Source organism: Bidens hawaiensis, unplaced genomic scaffold (genome assembly GCF_021521415.1).
Source record: "Bidens hawaiensis isolate Kalapana, Puna unplaced genomic scaffold, B.hawaiensis_p1.1 tig00004478_1, whole genome shotgun sequence".
Taxonomy (NCBI): Eukaryota; Viridiplantae; Streptophyta; class Magnoliopsida; order Asterales; family Asteraceae; genus Bidens; species Bidens hawaiensis.
This window is the reverse complement of record NW_027491271.1, coordinates 482,391-503,565: the sequence shown is the minus strand read 5'-3', so window position 1 is coordinate 503,565 and position 21,175 is coordinate 482,391. Positions and strand designations below refer to the sequence as shown.

At 36.9% G+C, this 21,175-nt stretch overlaps 1 protein-coding gene across 1 annotated transcript; it reads right to left on the bottom strand.

Annotated features, from left to right (window-relative positions):
- Positions 1 to 8,589: 8,589 nt before the first annotated feature.
- LOC143626694 (uncharacterized) lies at positions 8,590 to 11,060 on the bottom strand. Its single transcript, XM_077096690.1, has 2 exons — positions 9,083 to 11,060; positions 8,590 to 8,782 (listed from the first exon to the last, which is right to left on the bottom strand). Exon 1 carries the CDS (start codon positions 10,814 to 10,816, stop codon positions 9,182 to 9,184), a length of 1,635 nt encoding a protein of 544 aa, XP_076952805.1. The 5' UTR covers positions 10,817 to 11,060; the 3' UTR covers positions 8,590 to 8,782; positions 9,083 to 9,181.
- Between the last annotated feature and the right edge of the window lie 10,115 nt (positions 11,061 to 21,175).

Below are 21,175 nucleotides of genomic sequence, written 5' to 3'. Positions count from 1 at the left end.
TAATACAAGCCCTAGCTTTCTTGTCTAACTTCTTCCAATCTGCTTCTGACAATTTTTCTGGTTTTTCATCCTCAAACACTACATCCAAGTCTTTCTGACAAAGTAGTGCCTCAATCTGCATCTTCCACCAACCGAACTTCTGTCCGTCAAACTTCTGTATCGAAAACTTTCCGTCTTCTGCCATGGCAATGACTAAAACGAAAAACTGGATAAAACAGAGACAGACACAGCAACACGAGCCTGAACTTAACGATTGTTCTACTGAACTCTGTTAAAAAATCAACCTATTTATACGCAACGGAAATACGAACTGTAAATCAGAAAACAGAAACTTTAACCGAAACGATAAAACCTGACAAACGCGGTTGGCACTGGTTCTTCGTTTCTTTAACGCTTCTTCTGACTTAAAACTGTTCTTCAATGAAAATAGGAATCGATTCAACTGTTCTTAGCTCGTACTTTGCTAAACCGAAACTAAATAACTCATGCACCTAATCCAAAAAAAAATTTGCCCAAGGATTATGCACCACAAAATAGGCTACTGCCTTCTTCAGCCAATAAAAAAGGTCAAGCCCCTTTCTTTGTCTTCTTCCTCAAAACTAACCGAACCAAAAGGAATAAACAAATCCATTTCTTTCTTTACTTTTTGAATGATGCACAAATTCAATATTATTTAATTGATGGTCACAGCATGCAAACTGACGATGTAGCTAAATTGATTTTTAAATCACAAGTCTTCAACCGTCTCCTGCTAAAACGCACCTGCGATTTAGCCTCTTGATCTGGTTCTTTGATTCTTATCTCAAATCCTAACTACTGATAACGTGCTTGACTGAACCCTCGTCGTTATCGTCGAGCTGGGTTAGCGGCGAAACAACAACGCGGTAAACCCTAACGACGATCGGAAACCGTAGCGACGGCGGAACCCTAGCGCAGTAGGGTGGCGGCGGCGGAAGGTTTGGGGGCGACTCGGCTGGTTCCCGTGTTCTTCGTGTGATCTCAACCTAAGCTCTAGATACCACTTGTTAGGATTAAACGCACACACGAACTGAACACGACACGAAAGCAATAAACGAACACGAGGATTTAACGTGGTTCGGTCTAAACTGACCTACGTCCACGGGTGGCAACTAGGTATATCTTTATTGAGTGACCAAATATTACAAGTACATAATGTTGTTTATATAGAGACTGAACTAGGGTTAGTAAATTATTATGCAAGAAATCTAAACCGGGCCGGGCTTGGGCCCGACCGCCCACACCCGTCTCCTCTTTTGACTTCATATAATAAACCGGGCCAACAAGGCCTACGAACCCAACATAACTACTAATTATGCAACACATACAATTATTAGTTGGTCAACATAATTGAAACAAATAAAAAGGCAACTTATTAGAAAAATAATATGCAACTTTTGTTAATAATTATGCAAGCAATAATTAATCCTTTGTATATTAATAATAACCCTATGCAAGGTTGTAAAAGTCGTTAGACAGACCCTTGGTGGCCGACTGTGGAGTTGGACATACTTAGAGTACTCCGTGAATGCACGTACGTAATAAATATAAAGAAAATTAATTTTTTGATGTATATTTATAATAAAAATAGGTGAATAAATATAAATAAGAGAAAGACATTTTAAATACTAGATTATTTTAAAAATTGCTAATCATTATTTAAAAAAATGATATCAGTAATTTAGAAATAAAAAAATGATGTTTATTTTTATAAGTCAAAATCGACCTAAGTTTACCGATTATACCTGATTCTGGTTGAGATCAACCATCTTTGATCAATTATCAGTAACTAGGCAGGGTTAAAGGAAATTATCTCGGCGCCATACCTTGTAACGATTACTCGGGAAGTACTCGACCTTCTAGACCTACTTTTACAATATTGACCCTACGTATTTAAACATCTCCCTATGTGTGTTTTATAATTAACCGTAATAATTCGGGAGCTAAAAACTCACGGGGCACCTTCCAACGCCCTTCTAAACAACGGGGTAAGGTGAAACACTTATTGCTTCGTCCAAGATAACCAAAGGCGGGTTAAAATATTAAAGGAAAAAGAAAAAAACAGTAGAAGTCAAAGTATAAACATAAATCTGATTCTAGATGGACTCAACATTTAATTATGTGCCACTCGTGAAATTTTGTTGTCTCTCACGTTACTAAATTCTAAACCACAAGATGACTACCCTCCGTTGTAAGTATTCCCATGAACATGGCTTACTTTTGAAGGCCTGAAACAAAACAAGAATTGAGGTTTTTTTTAAATTTATTGTTACAAAAGCAAAAGAACTAACTACAAATATGTTTGTACTTTTAAATAACTCATTGGTTATTTTAATCATTTAGTATGCCTTTTGTCTAACTTTGATCTAAACTAGAGGTCTTATCCGAATGAGAGCCTAAAACCCTGGTTTGAATTTATTCCCAGAGACGGCTATGCTCACTATATACTATTGATAACAAGTGCTTGGCGGTCCACAAAAATTATTTTTAGCTCACGATATCCACCTTTTATAAAAGTTTAATTAGGATAATAAACAATGTAGTGCAATGGTCCGATGGTTTCCTGTTGATTTTAGGTCATGGTCGTTATTGGCAGAAGTTCAATCCCCCATAAAAACTTACAACTTTTTGCTAATATTACTTTTGTTACGTTTTTAGGTAAAACATAAATAATATAATTATAGGTAAAAGTAAAACAATTATAGTTTTGTTTTTTATATAGCCTTTTGCCCTTAGCTAAAACAATTAAGTTATATAATTATATTTAGTGTTTTATTTTTTCTTTAAATATGTAAATTTTTTGTTTTAGTTTCACTACCGTGATGAGCTTAACCGAAATCGACTAAATTCACATATACTCTCCGCCACAACATGTAAGAAAAAATAAACATTGCTTTAAATATGTTTTTGTATTATAAGCTATACAAGTATTATAGCCGTTTATTAATTTAATTTTTGTGTTTAGTACCGGCACTTAATGAAGTTAACCGATACCAGCCGACTTCGTGTTGCTTTGATCATAAGCTGTATTTTTTTTATAGTTGTATATATTGTTGATAGATGTCGCTATCGTAACGGACTTAACTCATACCAACCGAAAGGAATTTAGTACGCCGCCGCAATGCGATGGGTACAAACCTAGTTAACATAAATATCCAGGGATGCGTACAAGAACCCCTCTTAGCGGGCCTGTATATGCTTTCATGAAAAGCTAAAGTGGAGGGCCAAACATTTCATGCTCGAGTCAACTCATAGACGCATTTAAACACATGGCTCGTATCATGTTCGCTTATATTTTCGTAGTGTTTTAACGATAAGAAAACATGCATGTCGGAAGTGCTTACACTTCTCGACGCCTCACTGGTTAGAAGCTAATAAAAAGAAAAAAAAAATAAAATAAAATTGTAGTATAATTGAAATAACAAAGGTCAAAATCAAGAAATAAAGAGAAGGGTGACAAGGGTGGTTGGCAATTTTATGTGAGAAATTGATGGCAGAGGGGCCATGGCGTGACACTAGTGGGTCCCACCAAAACACGAGTATAGGTGTGTGGGAGCATTTAATCGTCGTTTTTATGGTTGAGAGTGGGGATACTTCCGTTTATTATCCCGGACAAAATAATACTCTTCTGTACTCCTACTCAATTTACTTCTTTTAAACAATATTTTTATTTTATTCTAACTTTCAAAAATTGTACTTTTATTCACATTATGACAAACGGAAATTAAGGAAAAGAAAAGGGTGGTGGTACTAAGAAACAAAACATGTCAAGTTCGTCACATGTTATATCATCTCTTTGGTAAAAAGTTGTTGGTGTGAATTCAAGATGGGCTTCACATGTTAATTTGATCTTGTGGTCGGGCTTAAGATGTATAAATCTTGTGTCAATCAGTCAATGTATAACATCGATGATAAAAATGGGTAGAGGATACTCGGGTCGAAGATTGAAAAGCCCATCATGTCGGTCCTTGTCTAATATGGAGAGATGGAACTCACCGTGACGTAGGGTTACATGGGGTTCTTCGTGCTAACATGGATCGAGTATGAGAAAGATATATAGGGTTAAGAGTACAACATATCTAAATATGATTAGAGTGGTAGAATGATATTTTTAGTTACCTTTTTGAACTCTTGATTTATGAGACGAAGTTTGTAATCATAAACGAATAGCCTTGGTAGAGGCTCATCTGTTATGCAAGTCAAAAGGGCTTGTATCTTAATGATACAAAACTGTTACAAAACGTCTTATTTTCAATAGGTGAGAGTTTAAATCGAATTGTATACAAATGGTGCACATATATGAGTGTGTCAGATTACACTAAAAAACATTAATTATTTGCATTTCAAATGAAAGTAAAATAACTAGATATAAATAAAACACTAAAACATAACCACATAATGGAGACAAATATAAAGTGGTGCCCGGCAACACATTACTTCTACACAATTCCCAAGAATAGGTTGTTGTATCCATGGCCATCATCATTAACTACATCCCCACAAACGTGACTTTGCAAATTATCACACCTCTTACTTATAAAATCATAATTTCATTTTACATCAAATTTAATGGATTTTATTGGGTGTTAACTTGTCAACTTCATCATGTTGCTTGTCACATTAGTTATTTCGTCTTATCATTTTATAAGCTTATATATTTTACTTATTGTCCATATAGCCTTGGTATACGGATGCATAGTTTAGGATGTATATATGTCGCTTGTATACGGGTGTATAGTCGTCTTCAAATCAATAGAGACATGGGTTGATTAGTGGATATAGCGTGTGTAGCTAACTCCAATTATTGGTCATGTATATGTGAAACATTTTTCATTTCACTTTCAACAACATAAATTACAACTTATAGCTTGTCATGATTTGTATGTTTTTCAAGTGTTCTTAATATAAAAAACTGATATTATCTTTAAAAGGAAAATATAACGTCGTCATAACTTAGAGAAACAGTATATATCTTTTTTTTAATAAATAAAAATCACTTTCTAAAATGATTGGACATTTTATGTTATCTGATATGTTTTGTAACGATTAGAAAGGTAAATTTTAATTTTTTTTTAGTTAATAATCGAAGTTTTATATAATTTACTATAAAACGATTACAATAAAGTGGCAGGCAAACGGGGAACAAGCTGCGCCGCAACCCCCTTTTGAACAGCAAAGCCAATCCTGCTAAAAATGAAGCTTTGAGACCTAGAAGCTGAAGAGGTTCCGCGTACGACGCGCTGAACCCTACTCAAAAATTTCACAGCCTCTGGAGCCAGAAAACCAAATGTATCAAAGGCAAATGGTAGAAAGACATGTTGATTATCTAAACAAGCTTTCTCGTGTTTAACAACTTTGCCGATTCAGCCTTCAACGCAGCCTGACCCACAACAAACCCACGGTCCCTGAGCCCAACAAGAGGAGACACTCCTGTAAGATCCACACAGGCGTGTTTCCCCCCTGCCCACCCGAACACAAGAATATCAGCTGGTCGTAAAGTAGACCTCCCTTCAATAGGATCCGTGAGAAAGTTAACAGGGGCCTCTTTTTTAGCAGAAATCCCTGCCCGTTTAAGAACATCACATAGAACATCCCTAACCAGATCATGTCTGTATTTAAAGCCAGGCAATTCTTTGCAATGCACCGCATGGTCACCAAAAGAATCCAAACAGACCTTGCGACAAATTGGGCAAGGTTCATCCGTCGGGAACATACGGATCATTAACCGGTACTTAAGGATAGCCCGATACTCCAAACCCGACATACGTTGGCCTAATCCTTCAATGGGGATAGCCGTTAGAAAATCCTGAGCCCGAGGAGCCCGAAGGCATTCAAACACCGCCTTTTGGCGAGGGGATAGATCAAACTTCACTTCTAAACTCTTGACGATTCCACTAAATAAGGCACTCGCCACAACATGTTGGGCTTTAGGGGGGGCGGTGTCCTTATTAAATTAAAGGTAAATTTAATTGATATAAAGATATGATCTGTAAATTAAAGTATATGATTGACAAGTGATTAAGAAAGTTAATGAAGGGGTCACATGTTCACATTTTCTTTTAATATAGAAAAGTCACATCCTAATATTGGCATTATTAGATCCACTATATCATGTTTATCCAAATAATTGTCAAATTAATCACACTTTGGAAACATGGGAAAGGTAGACAAATTTGATTAAATAACATCAATCATCTTAAACCTTTTGTGAAATTTTACGCTCAACATAATATTCGATTATTTAAACCAAGTTTATGATACATACTCGAAACTCGGTTGTGTCAGGGTTGAATAAATCTAAAATACAAGTTAAAAAGTATAATAGGATACGAAAACATGCATTACACAAGTACATGTCTTGATGTAAACATTAACTAAGTTTATGATACAAACTTTTACGAGATTTTAAGTTATTTTATATGATACGAAAATGTTTCAATATGAAAAGCAGAATAAGAATATGGATCTGGATCATTTGTATAATCCTTGGTGTCTATGGCCCAAAATGGCAAGCCCAGTTCAAAGTATATTTATTTCAAGATACGTTTGGGTGCCTGAATTAGAACCTATCTACAAAGTTCACATGTGAATGACTGAATGAGTGAATCTAGTGTTCAAAATTTCTGTGACTTCTTATTTGTATGTCACATGAATTTACATGAATGAAAGATGTTGGGTCCGTTATAAGCCAATTTTACCGATTTTCGGTGTGATAAATTATGGAATATTCGGCCTTTAGTATCGGTTAAAGCCTTATCAAGGAAGACATGATCCAGACGGGTTAACCTACAATTTTATCAGAAAATTTTGTAGCAACATTATGGAAGACTTCATAAGGTTTGATAAGAACTTCGAAGTTCGAGCGGAAAAGCTACATTACTAAAAGCTGCAACGCTTCAATGCCTCATTCATAACTATTATCCTAAGAGACTACCGATCTATAAGTATAACTAGGGCTGACAATATTGACACGATGCACGAATAAACGACACAAACCTACACGACTTTAACAATTATCGGGTATGACCTTAACAAGTTTCGTGTACAAAATAGGTAGGCACGAATCTACATGTTAATTTTCGTGTCTAAACATGTAAAATGCCCGTTTACCTGTTAGGTACCTGTTAGTACCTGATTAGATATTTTTACAAATAAAATATATAATAATATAATATGTTATGTACCCTAAATAATTAACCCTAAATTTTTATACCAAACAATTGAACACAGTGCACACCATTCCAATCCAACATCAAGTAGACGTCGCACAAACCTTCTCCGATTCTTCCTCTCCGGAAGTAGTTCAGTGGTTTCCCTCCACATCTCCGATAGTCGCAGCCCTTTAATTCTCTGGTCTACCTCTCCACATCTCTGATTCTCCAGTAGTACGGCCTTCTCGCAATTGCAGCGGCGCCACCGGCCACCGAATGGTCGATTCTTTCTTAGATTCTCTTGCATTTTCGTGTCTTATCGTGTATACCTTGTATTAACAAGTTCGGGTTTGGGATATATGAACACGATAAGTTTTCGTGTCGTGTACATGCATACATGTTTCGTGTTCGTGTCTTATCGTGTATGGATATACACGATATATCAGCCCTAAGTGTAATAAGTTGTATGCCTAAAATTCTTTCTAGAGTCCTTTCAACCTGCTTCCAAAATGGCATCCCCTCAATAAATTGTCCGGAAAGTTCAGCTATTATTAAGGGTAAAAATATAAAAGATGAAGACATAATTTAGAAGAAAATGAGTCTTGAAATAACTAGAATTGGTAACAGCGTTTATCTTGGTGGACGGATCACCAACAAAAGAATTCTATATGGAACGAGTTCGAGTCGGTTTCAAATAAAACCCATGGCCTGTTTATTTGAATTTCTTTATTTAAATGTGCGTTATGAACCAATCGTATTTGCATCAACCCACGAACATTTGTGCCATGTCCAAGTTAATCAACTGACACTGTTTCGGGTTTGCCAATTTTCAAGTGGGTGTCGGGTTAGACCCACCACAACCCGGCTATCATCCTACCCTTTACCGTACCTTTAGAACATATTGCTCAAGCACAACTTTCCTCTCATATCAAACAATAACATTAAATGCCAAAATAAGTTACAAAATGAACCTTTTTCTCAATAAATTATCATTTTATACCAATATATATCCCTAGCAAAGAATCCCACAGATTAAGATGGCCTGCGAGTTATCCTCGTTAGGGAATAAAGAATAATCGGCGTTAACCCAAAGACGCAAAAACTTTACATCCAATAAAGATAAATAATTAATCAACGAGGAACAAAATTCTATTTTCAAAAGGCAAAAACGGGGATGGATGAACAAATCCACCAACCTAATTGTTTCTTTGCTCGAGCGGGTCAATGACATGGTCAGCCTGTGGTGTTTGTGTTAGTGCGGTAGTTTGTCGGGTACTTCTAGATCTTTTTAATGTCAATCTCTAACAAGTGAAAATCCAAATTAAAGTCATGTGTTATCACCTGCAATTTAAGAAACTTTTGAAATTTAGCACACGTTCAGGTCCTATGGGATACTAAGGAAAAAATATATGGTGTTCTGTGTGAAATACCATCGAATTTATCATCGGAACGATGTGATATAACATTGTGAGATGAAAGCAGGTCCCATTTTGTATCTTGTTCCACTGATATATCCTTGCATCATACCATCTGGATTCTGGCACACATCTATATGGTGAAGTCGAACAGGACTTGGATTGCCAGGAACTCTAGAGCATTCTTCAGTCTCAGACCTGGTTAAGATTATATTCAAAAGTTAAAACTTAAAACTGATAAAAGTGACATTCAGTTCTATTGGATGTTTGTTATTTATACCTATGATATGCATATTAGATGAATATTCTATCAATATATGGCTAAATACACAACTTTGTGTTGTCTAAGGTCTAGTCATCTACATTCAGAAAAGCCATGCCATACTGATTGATGTTCAGTTCTAGATCATGATATTCGCTTTTGTTGAAAATTATATTACTTGTATAAAGTACATAAAATAATATTTAATAGGCAATCATATGTCAAATGAGGATCACCTGAAAACGCTAAGAATTGAGCTCTTTCGCACAAATACTCGTGCACCAATAGCCTCATCAACGGTTATATCTAAAATCAACATCAAAACGCCACATCAGCTACACAGCCACAGGGATATCCAACTTTTTACCACACAAACCATCTCTTTGTGGGACCCGCACGCCTAAAACCACTTTCCTTATTTCAAAAGCTTCTTTGGGCATCCCAGCCTTTAAAAGACGTGACACCAACGAATTCACGGTAACCGAATCTGGATCACAACCAAGCATAACCATCTTCTCAAAAAGCTTTATTGCTTCCACCATTCGCCCCTTCATACAATGACCGATTATTAAAATAGTAAACGTTAACTTATCAAGTTTGCATCTTTTCTCTTCCATTTCTTTCACAATCATATTAGCCTCATCAACATTTCCTGCTTTACAAAACCCATCAATCACAGGGTTGTAAATAAACGCTTTAGCAACAATGTCGCCTCTTTTCTTCAGTTCCCTTAAAAGGTCACGAGCCTCGTTTAACCTACTTTCTTTACACAAACTATGTATAAGAATCGAAAAAGTGTATAAATTTGGATACAAATTTTTTCTACTCATCTCATCCCAAACCTTCAAACCATTTTGTAAATCGCCTACACGACAATGGCCATCAATAATCGATGTGAAAGTGATAACATCGGGTGTGCAACCAAAAGTTAGCATTTTCTCATACATGTCTAACATAAAACCAATATTTCCCGTCTTTCCGAACCCATTAATTATGACATTAAACGTAAATGTGTTAGGTTTAACTCCATTATCAATCATATCATCAAATAAGACTAACGCCTCTTTCATTTTACCTAATTTGCAGTACCCTGATATAACTGATGTAAAACTCACAACATCTGGTGAACATTCATCCACTATACAAACTTGGTTTAATAACGCGTGTGCTTTCGTTATATTGCCCACCCGACAAAACCCGTTCAAAAGGGTATTGTAGGTAATCGAATCAGGCAAACAATTAAACTTCCTCATCTGGTTGAAAAGACTAAAACCCTTGTTAACCTCCCCAACTCTACACAGACCTGATATAACTATGTTAAACGCATAAACATCGGGAGCAAAGCTTTCTGATCTTAAAACAAAGTTTTCAAAGAAATCAACCGCCTCGTCAACTTTATTATACCTCACCCATGAGCTCAAAAGTCTATTAACCACAAAACAATCGTTGTGAGAACGATTAATAATCAACTCTTTGGCATAATCTAACTTACCGGCATCCACAAACGATGTAACTACAAGGCCTAAAAGCGTACTATCCGGAACCAAGCCCTCAACTTTCATTAAATCAGTAACCTCTTTCGCTAAATCATGTACACCCGCATGACAAAATGACCTTAAAACAAAACTATATGTTTCAATAGAATGAACAAGATTCAGCATGTTCTTGGTATACTGTAAAAAACTAAAACCCGATTTCGGGTCATTCCAATTACTAATCGTATGTTCAATAACACTAAAAGCAATATGGGGATTTAAATTCTTGCGAAGATAATCGGAAATAACTACTTCTTTCACTGAGGACTTTCGTCGAACATGTAGTGTGCATACAACTTTAACGAACCAAAGTGAAGCAGCAGCTTCAATTTGAGCTTGAGGGTTTGAAGTCGATGAGATTTTAGATATCCGTTGAAGATTAGAGAAGCGTATTTGATGGATTGGGAGAACATATGTGGGAAGCCTTAATGGCATTGTTGTTGAATTAATATAATATGCTGCTAATGGGCATTAAAGATGCCGCAAATATCATCACATACCTTTAACATAGGATCGGTGATTGGCCATTGAATCAGAGCAAAGCTTTATGGTCGGCCAGAGCTCAGGTGAGCCGGAGGCTAGGTTCGGGAAGAAGAGACTGGGGTTGGGCTAAAACAGCCCAATTATGTTTTTATAGGGCTGGAATTGGGCTTAAAATTGGGATGTTGGTTGGTCATGGGTTGGGATAGAGGTAGTGGTGCACGAATAGGTTTTTTAAATACTTGGTTCCGGGTACGACCGGGTCTTGGCAATACCCGGACCGGTTTGGGTTTTTTTTGCACCTATAGCTAGAGGTGAAAATACTAGTTATCTGTTTTTTAGAGTATCGGTTACTAATTATAACGGTTATTGGTAAAATGATTGTCGCAAAAGTCCAAACCAGTACCTAACCATCCATTTCAATCGGTTACTAACCGGTTTCTTCTGTATCGGTTAGAAACCATCTACGATTCGGTTTTTGGTTCTAGTTTGGTTAAGCGGTTACAATTTGCCACTAAAGATCTAGGCCCAGTCAGTTACTTTCTCGGGGTGGCGGTTACTAAACATCATAATTAGTCTTTATTTTTGAACCATCAAAAGTACACTATTGAGATCCTCCATCAGGCGGGTACGACCACTTGTAAACCCCGGTCGACATAAATCATATAATGAATTCCACAGATGGCATTCTACTTGATATTGCAATTGAATATCGCAAACTATTTGGAGCACTACAATATATCACATTCACCAGACCTGACATAAGTTATGCGGTTCAACAGGTTGATGCTAATCTATTTAAATTATGGGCTAACCATAATATGGTCATAAAACATTTAAACATAACACATAGTCTTTAAAAATGAAAAAGTCAAACATAAATATTCCTAAATAGATATCATTCTTTAATCTGTATAGCCCGCTGATCCATTCCAAGAATTTAACCATTAGGGGGGGGGGGGGGGGGGATGGGTGAGCATGCTTTTGAAAGTTATAGTTTCCCAGCTAAAAATCTCATGCCCGTTTACATATTGAACTGCACCAGCGCTGACGATATATGACGTTTTGAAACTAAAGTGAGCTACGCTGAGTGATTTCTAGTTCTAAAAAATCATATAAAACTTTTATAACATATCAAATATAACATACCATGGTGGAACATAACTATATTCATGATTGTAACGTTATCATAACATTATATAGGATTCAAATTCGTTTTTTCATACATCATACATGCCTAGTTAAAGTGAACACGTACAAGGGTCACACGCCTTCCCTATGTTAACCTATTATTTCTACATGTCTCGTAAGACCCGTTATATAATGTAAACACGTACAAGGGTCGCATGCCTTCCTATGTTTATATTGTACATCCCAAATACTCATTACATAATTATTAAGACTTTTACATAATTACTTTATTACTTTTCTTAGTTTTTCCCTTCTTCTTTCCAAACATTACCGTTCATTAATAATATACTTACTTAGTCATTCTTTACCGTACGACTCTAGGAGCCAAAGCTATTTTCTTAATTCAATTAATCATATAGTGAGTATGCATATTATCCCAAATCCATAACATAAAGATTGGTCTAAACACTCACCTAATCTTGCAAACTTCCTAATTAATAAATTACATACTTAGCCAATACTCCATGTATTCCCTCATCTAAAATGTTTGCTAAGTAATCGCATAACTCACTCTATCAAATAGTCGCCTACCACAGTACTCGCATTACCCTAGTAATCACTCCAAGTAAATTAATTTTAAACATTATAATATTAATAAATTCAAAATAATATAAAACAAGGCGCTATAAAATTGAATAAAGTGGACAAGGACGACGACGCCTGGATCGATCCCGAAAGAAGTAGATTATAGAATAAAAACTCATTCCAGTTGTGAAAACTCACAACCCCTGGAAACTCAATTTATAGGGTTTAAAATGCATCAACATAAGCATGTGTATTATTTAATCTATTATATTAAAGAATGTTATTATGGTCATTTAATATTCTTTCTTTATCTTTCTCCTATGCCATACATGCATCCACCACCACCAAATTCCGTCTTTGTCTCTCTTCAAAACTTAAAACCCCTAACAATAAATCTCAATATCTCTCTACCAAGATCAAGTTCCGGCCCCTCTACGACACCATCCACTGCTGCCGCACACCACCTTAGCACCACCACCACTTGCGGTCGCCACACCACCATATCTGCAATTTCTCTCTACCAAAAGATCAAGATTGGCCCCTCTACAACACCATCCACCGCCGCCACACACCACCTTAGGACCACCACCGCCACGGCCGCCACACCACCGGCTCTGAAATTTCTCTCTACCAAGATCAAGATCCGACCCCTCTACAACACCATCCACCGCCGCCGCACACCACCGCTTGAAGGATCTGTCTCCGGTTGACGGATTTTGTCTCTAGTGAGTTTGTTCTCTACCACAGATCTAAACAACCCATAACTCGCCTCTCTCTCCTAAGAGGAGTTTGTTTTTTTGTCGGGTTTAAATGAGATCTAAGATCTAAGATTTAAATAATAGTCATTCATAAGAGATGTTTGTTTTTTTGTCATCATCTTCTTGGTATATGGATTTTTTTCAATATGTTGTTTATTGATTATGGAGTCTTTGATGCTTTATTTTAATGATAAAGTATGAGTTTATTGTGTTGTGAGTCTCGGGATTTAAATGAGATCTAAGATATCATGAACGGATCGCTTATTATTGACAAAAAAAATATATACTTGCAATGATGTGAATTGATATACGATGAACAAGATCTCATATGCAAGTTTTGGTTTTTAGATCTCCGGGCTTGAGGTGGTGGTTGTTGGATCTCTAGGCTTATAAGCTTTATAGGTTCAAGTTGAAAAAAAGAAGGCAACCCCCAACAATTTATTATTTAGAGTTTGTGGAGCATTTATTTCTAGTCATTTTCTGGTCTGAGTATGTGAAATCTGATGTTTATATAACCCTAATTCGATCATATGTTTTTAACAATTAACATATGTTTTGAACATATGTTATAGCGTTATACTTATGTTTTTTTGAGTATGCACACAGCCCCGAAAACATAACAAGAAAAATGGGGCTAGAAACTCACATGTGTTCTGCTTCTGATGACGGTTATGTCCTTCCTTTGCAATGTACGACTGACTGTGTACTAAGGCACATAAGTTAACTACTACTCTAGTGCTCGGTTGTGTCCTCGGTTCCTCTTTCTAGGTCTTTCTCGCTTTAATCATTACCTTTCATTATAAAATGGGTTCCCTGTTCTAGCGTATATACCGTATTAGTCCGTATACGTCATACTTATCTATATACACATACGTTATACATGCATATATGTCATACACGACATACATACGTACACGTCCTATACACATATACAACATATATACATACACGACATATATACATACACAACATACATATATACATGGCATATATACATATACGTTATATACATATACGACTACATATACATATACGCTATGTACATATAGGGTACGCATATATACATATACGCCTTACATATACGGTACACATATGTACATATACACATGGCTTATACACATACGCATATACACTTATACGGACATACATATACACTTATACGGACATACATATACGCATATACACTTATACACTTATACAAACATACATATACACGTATACTGACATACATATACACATATACACTTATATGGACATACATATATGCATATACACTTATACTGACATACATATACGCATATACACTTATACGGACATACATATACGCATATAAACTTATATAGACATACATATACGCATATACACTTATATGGACATACATATACGCATATACACTTATACGAACATACATATACGCTTATACAGACATACATATTTGCATATACACTTATACTCCTTATACATATATGAACATATACATATACGCCCGTATATGTGCAGGTCAGCCTCCTTTATTGCATTTTTAGGGGTTTTCTTCGATTCCGGCGCCGCCAGCCGTCGTTAACCACCATGGTTGGCCTGATATTGATCATTTATAACCCAGGTAGCTTCGGGGTGTCCAGATCCAAGCTAAGGTGGCCCTTAAGCTTGTTTTTGGTTGATTAAACACCCGAATAAAGCTAGATCTAGATTCAAACGACTCATTTGGCATCTCGGGGCTGCAGTGTCGTGTTCTAGATTGTTGGATCAGCTGAGATAAATGATTTCTTACCTTCGGTTGGTCTTGGATCGTTGAATAAAATAGTGTAGAGAGTGTTTGGCTTAAGTGTGTGTTTTCAATGGTGTAGGCTATGGTGTAAAATGAAAGAGATGGAAAGGATTTAGGGTTTAAGGGGTATTTATACTCCCTAAGTCCATGGACCTTAGGCCCATCTTCATACTAAGCCCGTGATCTAATTTCATTTATTTTAGCCTACCATCCTTATATCTTTATTATTATAATATATTATTATTTTTCTACTAACTGAATTAACTTTTCAAACGTAATTAATATTTTAGTATTAATCATGGAAATTTCGAGATTACAAGTTTACCCTTCTTAAAAGAGGTTTCGTCCCCGAAACCTACTTAACCCTTGAAAAGGAACGCTTCCTATATTCACACACCTTCCTGGACCGTCTTAGCTTCCTGGGTTATCCTTCCTACTCCTGACTTTGTAGTCATCGAGTGGTGTTCATGTGTTTTAGCTATTCAAGGTAGCTTGTCCATGAGGACCTCGATGTAATGCTTCTTGTTCTGATTCAGCAAGTATCTGTTCGTCTTTCTAAAATACATTGTTTCATTGCCTAAGACGACACTCTATTATGACACACGTAATCATCATTCATAACCAAAATCCATTCATGACAAATGCAATGTCTTACACATCATAAGCAAACACAAGTTGTAAACTTTAACATAGAATAGCACGAATAAGTCCTTAAGCAGTCACACACAAAATGAAATAAAATTATTATAAAGCAATTATTATCTCACCGAGTGCTCCTCTCTGCAGTTTCCTTAGCAAGCTTGACCTATGCCTTCACCCCCTTCGCGCCTCCCGCTTCTGTTTCCTTGCAATCCTTTGCCATGTGATCAGTTTTACCGCACTTGAAGCATTCGGGCGATCAGGGTATTCTAAAAAGTAATATCCACTCTTTCCACACCGATAGCACCTGTCCGACCCAGTCTTGCATTCTCCCTGATGCACTTGCCCACATATCTTGCATTCCTCTTTTCTCTTAATTCGATGTTTCTTTTCCCCCATGCCATTCACAAAGTCCCCGGACCGTTTAGTAGGAGTGGTTCCTTTCTTTTCCTTATTCTCTTCTACCTCCATGACTTCCACAGCAAGGTTTTCGTAAACAATCTATGCTAACTCGACAGCAGATTCAAAGGTAGCAGGTTTACAAGCCCTGACTAAGGTGCGTACATTATGTGGAAGTCCTCTGACGTAGCACTTGATCCGCTTCGCTTCGGTGTTCACCATATCCGGCACCAACCTGGACTGGTGGTTGAACTCTGTGGTGTACTCGCGGTGCGTCGTATTCCCCGCCTTCAAGTTCAGAAATTTCATCTCCATTCTCTCCACTTCAGCATCGGTACAAAACTGCTTCATCACTATTACTTTCAGATCTTCCCACCTCATGGCCTCTATCTCATCCGGTGTCTTCCTTTGTTCCATCGTTTCTCACCAGAACATCGCCTCGTCGCCAAAGGACTAGGTGGCGAATCCCACTGCTTAATCTGGACAGCAGTCGCTAATCCGGATAACCTTGTTCATCGTGGTTATCCATTGGAGGGTAGCTGTCGCATCCTCCAAGTCAATTAACTTTGGTGGGTCACATCCTTTAAATTATTTGTAGTTACACCCACCTTGACCCCTTCTTCCCTCACCAACTTTCACAGACCTAACCTCGCTCGAGTCACCTCTCTCATTCTTATGTCCTCTCAGCGGTCCTTGCATGGCTTTCAGCAGACTTACTAGGATGCAGATTCTTCACTGCAGCAGCTATAGCTTGAGCAATGGCGGCTTGAACAACATGATCAAGTTGATACCCTTCATTGTTAATCTGGTCATACCTGATTGCATTTCCTTATTCTCTCGTGTTAGTAACCGGTTCTATAGAAGATTCCTGGGTAATTCGTGGCCAACCACGACGTCCTGTACGACCTCCTTGACCGACAACCTTTCTTGCTCCAGCCATTCGTATTCTAGAAGGAAACACAAACGTTATCACTCAAGGAGCTATTTAGTAAAAGATAGTATGGCTAACATGTAATAACAGTGGCCAGCCATGATTAGCTGATCACGTTACTTTTCATGTCCTGCACACTTCCTTTTGTGAGTCCACTTGTACTAGTTCTACTTCTAAACAATTAGACAATCAAACCGCTCATATTATCATATACTCCTATCCCTTGAAATTAATCATACATTTTACCTTTACTTAGCTTGCTTGAGTGACACATGGATTTCTTGAACTGACATCTTCTTTCTTTTCTTACTTAAGTCCTATTCTCTATTCGAGTTTAAGCATGTATGATGCTTATTTCTCTCGAACTTATGCCTTGATACCAACTTTTTAAGGACCCGTGACCCGATGCCCTACATTGGCGTTGGATTTACTCAAAAACACAGTTCTAAATATTAGAGTTAATTACAAACTTTTCGTAGAATATAAAAACATCAAAAATTCGGTACAAAATAACATAAAACATCATATTAAAACATCACGACAATTCTTCTTTAGATGCTAGTCTCTTCAGTTCATGCCATGTGTCTCCCTCAAGCCAGCTGGTTTAATCTATTTACCCGCGTGCATACTAAAAGTCAGCTACGCTGAGTGAGTTCTAGTTAATCAGGCAACATACAATACATTTACATACTTACATATATACATACCCAAAGATACATATTTATACTGAACCTGTTACCTTTCCTTAGCCCACTAAGAGTATGTTCATAGTCCGCCGTCTATAGCTATACTCAAGGTTGTGAACACGTAAAAGGTCCGCAGTCCTTACCTATGTTCACCGTTAATGGCACGTACAAGGCCCGCGATCCTTCCATATGCTGTCACCTATATCATAGCACGAACGAGGTCCGCAGTCCTCCCCTATGCTACCACATTACATCTACAACACATTTAAGGTCCACATTCCTTTCCTATGCTGACTCCTATCTACAATACGTATAATGTCCACAGTCCTTATCTACGTTGACATCTATCATCTATAACACGTATAAGGCCCACAGTCCTTAAGTACGCTATGTCCAATAGAAGTTAGAGGGATTTGCCTTCCTAACTTACTATGTCGGAAGTAGATCCCGCGTACCGTACATACACTTGCTTACACGTACCAAATATATAATAATTATATATAATGTACCAACGTAAACAAAGCAATTAATCTACTAACGATCACCTTCCCTGGCGATACGTGCAATATCCGAAGATCGTTCATGCACCAACAAGCATTATTTTATAACCACAATGTAATAATTGTCACACAAATCATTTATGGCATACACTTACCACTTAATGTAAGCGTATTAACATTCCACATTGAGTATGCACACAACTCCAAAAACATAACAAGGAAAATGGGGCTAGAAACTCACATGTGTCCTGCTTTTGATAACGGTTATGTCCTTCCTTCGTATGTCCTTCCTACCCTAAGACGAGAAGGTTGGGCTTAGAACAAGACCATCGGTGGATAAGATCACATCTTTATAACAAAAGGTGTATACGTTCGGCCTAACTCAAGGTAATGGGCCAAACCTAAAGAGTCCAAACTGGATCTTATTGTATGAAAAAACCATAGATTGGGCTTAATATTCAAGGCCCAGAAAAGATGGGTTGAATCCAGAAAGCCTTACCGCTCTTATTCTGCAGCCTTTAGTAAGTGGAATCAATCACCTAAATGACATTATTCAACTGCCCGTGAGATTAGGAGCTTCCTGAGAAGATTAAGTTGAATCATGTAAATATCATGATTCATCAACCGGTAAAGGGAGTAGTTCATCGGAAACCATTCCTCTCCGGAAAGCGAAGCTAACCGCTTTTAGGTTGCTTTCGAAACATTCTTCATCGACAGGGAGCAAGCTCAGTCATTACAACTTGAGCAAAGCCGATTGCTTTTTTCCGGAGAATCTATGGCAACGTGAGAAGCTAAGTTTCTAATCTGATCACAAAAAATAGGTAGCTCAAAGTGTGTCTTCGGTTCCTCTTTCTAGGTCTTTCTCGTTTTAATCATTACCTTTCATTATTAAATGGGTTCCTTGTTCTTGCGTATATACCATATTAGTCCGTATACATCATACTTATTTATAAACACATACGTTATACATGCATATTCGTCATACACGACATAAATACGTACACGTCCTATATACATATACAGAATATATACATACACGACATATATACATACACGACATATGTGGCATATATACATATACGTTATATACATATACGACTACATACACATATACGCTATATACATATACGCCTTACATATACGGTACACATATATACCTATACGCACGGCTTATACACATACGCATATACACTTATACGGACATACATATACACTTATACAGACATACAAATACGCTTATACACTTATATGGACATACGTATACGCATATACACTTATACAAACATACATATATGGTTATACGGATATACATATATGCATACACTTATACGGACATACATATACGCATATACGCTTATACGGACATACATATATGCATATAAACTTATACGGACATACATATATGCATATACACTTGGACATACATATACGCATATACACTTATACAGACATACATATACGCATATATACTTATAAGAACATACATATACGTTTATACGGACATACATATATGCATATACACTTACATATACGGGCATATACATATACGCCCGTATATGTGCATGTCAGCCTCCATTATTGCATTTTTAGGGTTTTTCTTCGATTCTGGCGACGTTAGTCATCGTTAACCACCATGGTTGATCGGATTTGATCGTTTATAACCCAGGTAGCTTCGGGGTGTCCAGATCCAATCTAAGGTGGCCTTTAAGATCGTTTTTGGTTGATTAAACACCCGAATAAAGCTAGATCTAGACTCAAACGACTCATTTGGCATCCCGGGGCTGCGGTGTCAGGTTCTAGATTGTTGGGTCAGTTGAGATAAATGATTTCTTACCTTCGGTTGGTCTTGGATAGTTGAATAGAATAGTGTAGAGAGTTATTAGCTTAAGTGTGTGTTTTCAATGGTGTAGGCTATGGTGTAAAATGAAAGAGATGGAAAGGATTTAGGGTTTAAGGGGTATTTATACTCCCTAAGTTCATGGACCTTAGGCCCATCTTCATATTAATTCCATGTTCTAATTCCATTTTTTTAGCCTATCATCCTTATATTTTTATTATAATAATATTATTATTTTTCTACTAACTCAATTTAACTCTTCCAACGTAATTAATATTTTAGTATTAATTATGGAAATTTCGGGATGTTACATTTTGTGAGGAAATTTGCAATTTAATTAAATAACAAACTTTCCATTTTGTTATGAATGGATCATGATCACTTCAAACCAATCTTATTATGTTGGAATCGAGGATTGCATACACCAATCATTCATAACATGATGATTGTTTATAGCAATAGCAACTTTAATGTGCGCACATGGTAGGGTCTTTTTGTTTTTGTTTGCTGAATGTGAGTTACCTAATATATATCCTGAATATGCTTCTACAAATTGTATGGTTCAGCCACAAGCAAACATTCTTCAAAAGGAAATATTGTCAATCAACATCAATCCATCTTATAAATATTAGCTGGGTTCCATTGTTTGTAAGTTATATATCCCAGGAAACAAAGTCAGTTGTCATTTAAGTTCTTAGTATATGTGATGTCTTTAATAGCCTGTTCCTTTTATCTATTTTGCTATTTTGTTTGTCACTCATTTTAAATGTTTCTTTATAACTTTTAGTATTAGTGTTTTTGATATACACAATTCCCTAGTGTCGCATATTCATTGCGCCCTCCACCTTGGCTGTGAGTATTTCTAAATCTCTCTGATTCAGTTGGAGTCTCCATCGGCCAGGGTGCATCAGAGGCACAACCCAGGAAGTACATCACATGCCGAGAACTAGCACACCGGCGAGAGTCTATAAACCTAGAGTTCCATACCCCAGGAGACTTCGAAAAGATAGAGATGAGGAGCAGAACTCCGAATTCCTTGATATTTTGAAGCAGCTTCACCTTAAAATTATGTTCATTGAG

Bases quoted from the DNA above. Each gene is read 5' to 3' on its own strand.
- LOC143626694 (XM_077096690.1), bottom strand. From the start codon at position 10,816: ATGCCATTAAGGCTTCCCACATATGTTCTCCCAATCCATCAAATACGC.